This window comes from Sphaerodactylus townsendi, linkage group LG08 (assembly GCF_021028975.2).
Source record: "Sphaerodactylus townsendi isolate TG3544 linkage group LG08, MPM_Stown_v2.3, whole genome shotgun sequence".
NCBI classification, from domain to species: Eukaryota; Metazoa; Chordata; class Lepidosauria; order Squamata; family Sphaerodactylidae; genus Sphaerodactylus; species Sphaerodactylus townsendi.
The window spans coordinates 66555140-66562486 of record NC_059432.1 but is presented as its reverse complement, the minus strand read 5'-3'; the positions used below and the strand labels follow the sequence as shown (position 1 = coordinate 66562486).

Sequence of the window (7347 nt, the reverse complement as noted above, 5' to 3'; positions counted from 1 at the left end):
TATAACCAGTTGCTCCTTCCCCCCCTTATCCCACCCCATCTTACCCCACCCTCCCCCTATCTTTATCCCCTTGACTTCCCCTCAGTTTCTTAGTTATCTATCAGTAACTTGACGACTCTGATTCCATTTTATATATAGCAACTTAAACAAACTTCAGAAGGAAAAGAAAACTTAACCAATAACTTTTCACTATAGACCTGATTTCCTTCAAGTTTAAAAAGAAGAGATACAGATACAATCAATATTCTATTGGAGAGAATTTGATGTTATGGTTCTTTGACTGATACAGCGTCCATGGTATCCAGGTTTGTAGGTAATCCTCCGCAGGCCGCTCCTTTATCTGAAAGGAAAGTCTGTCCATTACATATAATGTTTGCACCTTCTCCCTCCATTCCTCGATCTTGGGTAACTGTTCTGATTTCCAGTGCCTCGCTATTACAATCCTCGCTGCTGCAAATAAGTGAAATAACAGGTGTTTATGTTGTACAGAAATTCTTTCATTTATGAACGCTGGGCCCAACAGGTAAGTAATTGGATCTTTTTTTATATTCATCTTTAAGATTTTTCTTATTTCTCTATGTATTGCATTCCAGAATTTTTTTATTTTTTTGCAGGTCCACCAGGCGTGAAAGAATGTACCAACCTCTTTTTTACATTTCCAACATCTGGAAGAGTGATGCTTATTCATTTTAGCTAGCACGGATGGTGTAAGGTAAGTTCTGTAATACATTTTAATTGAATTCTCCCATAGATCAGCACATGGAGTAAATTTATAAATTTCCTTATAAAATTTTTCCCATTTTTCTAGAGTTATTACCCTTCTGTGATTTTTCGCCCATTTAATCATATTATTTTTTACTATTTCATCTTCTGTTTTTTGTTGCAATAGAAGCTTATAAAATTCACTAATGTTCCTTGCGTCTGGGTTAATAAATATCTTATCCATTTCGTTATATTCCTTTTGTATCCCCCAGTTTTTATTATCTGCTTTAAAATTACTAAGTATTTGGGCATACGTAAACCATTGGCACCTGCCTTCTTCCCATTTTATTCCATCTCTCTGCTTCATAATTGGGACATTTTGGTTCCAGAGTAAGATATCTTTATATCTCGGCCAATTATCTTTCTCATTAATATCCCTAATTTGTTGTGCCTCCATTCTTGAAATCCACTGTGGGATCTTAGTATAGAATATTCTTCTGTATTTTGACCATATCTTTAATAAATTATTCCTTATCAGGTGATTTTTAAAATTTTTATCTATGTATTGTTTTTTCTCCTGGATCGGCCATAAGTAGGCATGCCACCCTTTTTGTAAGTTATATCCTTCTAAATTTAATAATGACTTATCCTTTAAAGTAACCCAATCTTTAATCCATGCAAGGGCCCCGGCGTCATGGTATGTTCGTAATTCCGGAAGTGCCATACCTCCCTCAGTTTTATTTTGTGTTAAGTGTTTATATCTTACTCTAGGCTTCCTTCCTTCCCATATAAACTTTGTTATTGCTTTTTTCCACTCATCAAAAATTTTATTGGCTGTAATTATTGGGATAGTTTGGAAGAGGTGCATAAACTTGGGGAGGGTTGTCATTTTTATTGCACTTAATCTTCCTAATAGTGATAGGTTTTTATTGGACCAATTCTTGAAGTCTTCCTGAATTTTAATTCCCATTTTTTCATAATTATTTTTTATTAAGTTCTTGTTATTGTCTTCTAATAATATGCCCAAATATTTTATTCTTTTCTCATTTTTAATATTGAAGTCATCTATAATTCTCTCTTTTTCCTGTTTTGTCATATTCCACAAAAACATTTTGGTTTTATTGTAGTTTATTTTTAGCCCTGCCACTTTTCCGTAATTAGTTATTATTTCTTGTAAATGTTCAAATTTAGTTTGTGGTTCGTCCAAAAAAATAACTACATCATCAGCATATGCCATTAGCTTATACTGGTATCCTTTTACTTTCACACCTTTAATCTTTTGATCTTCTATTATGTTTTTTAGTAATGTTTCAATTACTAAAATGAAAAGGAGGGGCGATAGGGGACACCCTTGCCTAGTTCCTTTGGTTATTGAAAATCGTTCAGAATACTCATTGTTTATTTTGATTTTTGCGTTTTGAGCCGTATAAGTTTTTTTGATTGCATTATAGAAGTTCCCATTTATACCCATTCTACACAAAACTCCCAGCATAAACTCCCAGTTTACCCTATCAAACGCCTTGTCTGCGTCCAAGAAAATTGCTGCCAGCGGTAAATCTGGTTTGTCATTGATATATTCAATTATATTTATAACTATTCTAATGTTACGTTTTAATTGTCTTCCTGGAAGGAAACCAGATTGTTCTTCCTGAATATATCTAATTAAGATTTTTTTAAGCCTTTGTGCCAATATTGTTGTGAAAATTTTGTAATCGACATTGAGTAAGGATATCGGCCGAAATTCATTTACTTCTGGTATTTCTGTTTTAGTTTTAGGAATCAATGAAATCGTTGCCTGTTTCCAGGAATCCGGTAAGTTTCCATCTGTAAATACTTTGTTTATTAGTGATACTAATTGATTGATGACCTCTTCTTTAAATATCTTATAATATGTTGCTGGTAGGTTATCCTCGCCTGGTGTTTTATTTTTTAATCCCCTAATTATTTTATCCACCTCCTCCAAAGTTACGGGTTTATTCAATTCCTCTTTTTCTTTCTCACTTATTTTTAATATTTTCTGATTGTCTAAATATTGTTGTATACTTTTTGTGGTTGGTGGGTCCTTCTTATATAAATGACTATAAAACTCTTGAAAAGCTTTTTTAATTTGATTATTATCAGTTATTATTTTTGAGCCCACCTTAATTTTGTTAATTTTATTTAAATTCTGCTGTTTCCTTAGTTTATTTGCTAACCACTTTCCCGTTTTATTATCTAAGGTATAGTATTTTTGTTTCATATGGAGAATATTCCTGGCTATTTGATCTGTTTGTAGTGCTCTAATTTGTTCCTTCAATATCTTAATTTGGTTTTTTATCTGTTTGCAATTATGGTTATCCAATAATTTCTTTTCCAGATTTTTTAACTGTGTCTCTAACTCCCTGAATTTGGCTTTTTTTTCCCTTTTCAGATTTATTTCTGCCATCTTCAAATAACCACGCACCACTGCCTTATGTGCATCCCACAAGATTGCCTCCTCCTTCACCGATCCTGTATTTAATTCCCAATATTCCAATAAATTTTTCGCAATATTCTGTTTGACAGTTTTGTTATTTAAAACCCAATCTTTTATTTTCCAGTTTGATTGTTTTAATGGTGTCAATAACTCCACATATATTGGGTTATGGTCCGATAAAATTCTCGGCTTTGTTTCAATTTTTTTAATTTCTGCACAAAGACACTCCGAGGCCCACACCATATCAATTCTAGATAGGGTATTGTGCCTATGTGAGTGGTAGGTAAAGCTTTTTTCATTACCTCTTTTTAGCCGCCAGACATCCTGCAAACATAATTCATTTACAAGTTCAAAAAACACCTTAGGCAATTTATTGTCTTTTCTCAACTTATTCTTTTGCTTTTTACGGTCTTGTAAATCCAATTTATCTTGGGATGGCTCAATCACCCCGTTAAGGTCCCCCATTATTATCCATTTCTCATTTGGATATTCTGTTAGTTTTTCCCTTAACTGACTGTAAAAATCAGTTCTTTTCTCATTTGGGCCATAAATCCCTATTATCAGAATTTTTGAATTATTTATCGTTACTTCCACGCCTAGATATCTTCCATCTTTATCTACTAATATCTGTTTGGGTTGCAAGTCACTTTTAATGTATAATGCCACCCCTCTTTTTTTCTTTTTACACCCTGCGTGGAAAAGGATCCCCAATTTTGGATAATTAATATGTTTCTCATCCCCTTTTTTGATATGAGTCTCTTGCAGACAAATTACTGCAAGATTTTCTTTGGTAAGTTGAGAGAAGACATGCCTCCTTTTTCTGGGGTTGTTAAGCCCATTTATGTTGCACGTTACAAATTTATTTTTATCCATGTCCCGTCCCACCCAAGAACCCTTTACCCTTTTTTCTTACTTTCCTTTTTCTTGGATGGCTTTTCTCAACTTTTGGGTAATCTCCTGCGCTCTTTGTACCGTAACAATGTTCAGTCTTTTCCCATTCCAGACGAAGGATATTCCTTCCGGAATAATCCAGCGGTATATGATGCTGTTTTTTCTGAGGGTGTCCGTCAGGCATTTATAGTCCTTTCGCCGTCTCTGAATCGACTGTGGGATTTCTTTCATAATGATCAGTGTTTTCCCATCCACTTTAATGGGTTGTCTTGAGTGATACCTTAAGATTTCATCTTTTAAGCTTTTTCTTACGCAGTGCATAATTATGTCTCTTGGCAGTTTCCTGTCAAAGGCAGCTCTTGAATTTACCCTATAAAGTTGATCGATTTCCCTGATCGCATCCTCTTCTTCAAGGTCCCAGACTTCTTGGAGCATCGGCATAAGTCGCTTGGATAGTATTTCACCTTCAAGTTCTGCTAGTCCTCTTATTCTCAGAGTGTTTTCCTTCTGAGCGTACTCCAATAATGCCACCGCGTCTTCTTGCCTCAAGTAATTATCTTTTAAATTTTCCATTGAGTCCTCAATGTCCGAAATTCGGTTTTCATGATCTTTTAATCCGTCTTTAATTATGTTTAACGTCTCGTCGATTTTCTTAAAGTGGCCCATTTCTTTTTTGATGTTGAGCAACTCTAACTCCAGCCTGGCCATCCTCTCCTTTGATTCCTGCTGAAAAGCGGCCGTATCTTTTAGTGAGTTTGTAGTAATTTCAATCAGATGTTCCAGTCTCGCCCCATATTCGGGGTATCTTTCTGGTGTGGCCGGGTCTTGATTAGGGCCTTTTACTACTTTCTCGTTTACATAAGGTCCCCTTCTAGTCGCCATGTTCGTTTTAGTACCGATAACTGTTAGTTAGAGTTAAGCGTTGGTACCTCTTTAAGCAGCGTTCGTCTGGGTTTGCTTGCCGCCTGCCGCCTGCCACCTGCCGCCCGGCTGTTTTCTGGTTTCAAATATGTTGGTATGCTGCTCTAGTGGCGAAATTTAATTTAAGGTACGGTCTTTCACACCAATGTACTTAAAGACCCCCGTTTCTGTTCTTTTTGTTGGCTTTCTCTTCCTGTTTTAAGTCCGTCAATGAGCTTCCGGGTTATAAGGATTGTGGGTCGTTTTACATCACCATATCCCTTACACCGGAAGCCATTCTTTGTTTGTTTACAGCGGCGCTGTTCCTTTTCCGCTTCTAGCAGCTTATTCTTCTTAAAGCTATCGTCAAACTGGCGCACCGCCAGCTGACCACCTAGTCCAGGAAGGAGTTTTTAAGAATGATTTTTCCGTACTCACTTTATTGCGAGCCTGTGGATACCACGGCAACAGTTTCCCGCGATGTTTTATCGGAGCGCGGAGCCGTTCGGGGCGATCAAGCGCCTCCTTCCGTCGTTCTTCACTCGCTACTCCGTTCTCCCTCTTCTCCTCCTCTCCCCGATTATTATTATTTGGTCTACCGTCTCGGCGAGTCGTAACTTCAGTCACCACTGAGGTCGGTAAATACGTCTCTTATTTTTTCACGTATTTTTACCGCTGTTAGGGGGTGGCCGCTCCTTCCTGGGTTCGTCGTTTGCCCTCTGCGTCTTCCTCGTTGTTCAGCGCGGTCTGTCTGTCTTCGTGCTGCTCGAAGTGCTCGTGCAGCCTCCTCAGACTTATCCGTACTTCTTCTCTAGGCTCCCCTCTTTCCAATAAGAGTGGGATACCCCCGTAATTCTCGGGGATTAAAAGGATTTTTCGCAGATGTCTCTCCCCGCAAGGTTTGAGACTTTCGGAGCGGCCATTTCCCTAACCGGAAGTCCAATTTCTGACACTATATTTCTATTGATACAGTCCAAAATCTCAACGTCTTTCTTGGCCACCACATTACACTGCTGACTCATGTTTAGTTTGTGGTGTACTAAGACTCCCAGATCCCTTTTACATGTAGTGTTGTCAAGCCAGGTGTCACCCATTCTATATCTGTGTAGTATCTTACATTTATCTCTGTTAAAATTCATTTTGTTTGTTTTGGCCCAGCTCTCTAATCTGTCCAGGTCATTTGAATTCTGACTCTGTCCTCTGGGGTATTAGCCACCCCTCCTATTTGGGTGTCACCTGCAAATTTGATTAGCATGCCCTCTATTCCATCATCCAAGTCACTGATAAAAATATTGAATAGCACTGGGCCCAGGACAGAACCCTGTGGCACCCCATTAGTCACTTCTCTCCAGGATGAAGATGAGCCATTGATGAGTATCCTTTGAGTTTGGTCAGTCAACCAATTACAAATCCATCTAATAGTAGCATTGTCTAGTCCGCATTGTCTAGACCCATGACTACGCCTTTGCCTGCTGCCTGCCTTGACCCATTGGACTGTCTTCTGACCACGCTTTTGTCTGCAGCCTGTTCTATCCTGCGAGACTGGACCTGTCCATACCCTGCCTGCCTGCCTGCAGCACACCCCCTCAGCAGTACATGCATCTTTCAGTAGAATGTAGTAAGAATAATTTCAATAGAATAGATAATGACATTTTACCTTCTGCTTTATGTTCATACAAGAAATCAGAAGACCTATTTCTGGTTTCTGGGGTTCTTAAACATTATTGCTTATTAATTGTCAATTTCTATGTTCCTTAGTAAGACTGTATGAATTAGCTATGACTCAGACAAATAACTAATGCAAATTTGATCCCAAATCACTATTTGTACTGCAAACATCACACAACGTAGAATGGTACAAATATTAAGTTGCTAATAGAATGAATTACTTGAACTGTTGTGAAAGATTGCTCCAGTGCTATTAATGATCACTAATAGTTCTGGAATAATGAAAATTGAATTGCTGTAATTTTTTATCATAAATCTTCATAAGTTTGAAGCTTGACCACTCCAGAATAAATGAATGAGTGAATGTTAACTGAACTCTGTGTCCATAGATTGTAAATGTGATTTCCTCTCTCTTGAGTTAACATTGCTAGAAAAGTGTTTTTGCCACAACCTCCCTCTGCCCCGCCCGCCTCTGCCAATAAATACAGATCAAACACTACATAGGCCATTTCATCACAGTTAAAATTAAACAGGTAAAACAAGGTACATTCAAATTCTGACACAGATCATACAAACAGTTCTTTGAGTCTTATAGACTTTGATAAATTTATGGGAATTATTTGTTCATTTTGATATCCTGCTTTCCCCATCAAGCAGGCTCAGAGCGACTAACAAACTACATAAATACAATTATAAAACAATAAATACAACATATAAAGTTTTAAAACAAT

General features: G+C 37.3%; 1 protein-coding gene across 1 annotated transcript; it reads right to left on the bottom strand.

Annotated features, from left to right (window-relative positions):
• Positions 1–266: 266 nt before the first annotated feature.
• On the bottom strand, positions 267–5848 carry LOC125438464. Its single transcript, XM_048506903.1, has 2 exons — positions 4071–5848; positions 267–450 (listed from the first exon to the last, which is right to left on the bottom strand). Exons 1-2 carry the CDS (start codon positions 4928–4930, stop codon positions 267–269), a joined length of 1044 nt encoding a protein of 347 aa, XP_048362860.1. The 5' UTR covers positions 4931–5848.
• Between the last annotated feature and the right edge of the window lie 1499 nt (positions 5849–7347).

Coding starts and splice junctions, on each gene's coding strand:
- LOC125438464 (XM_048506903.1), bottom strand. CDS start 4,930: ATGGCGACTAGAAGGGGACCTTATGTAAACGAGAAAGTAGTAAAAGGC. Junction 451..4,070: donor GCCATCCAAGAAAAAGGAAA/GTAAGAAAAAAG, acceptor ACTTATTTGCAG/CAGCGAGGATTGTAATAGCG.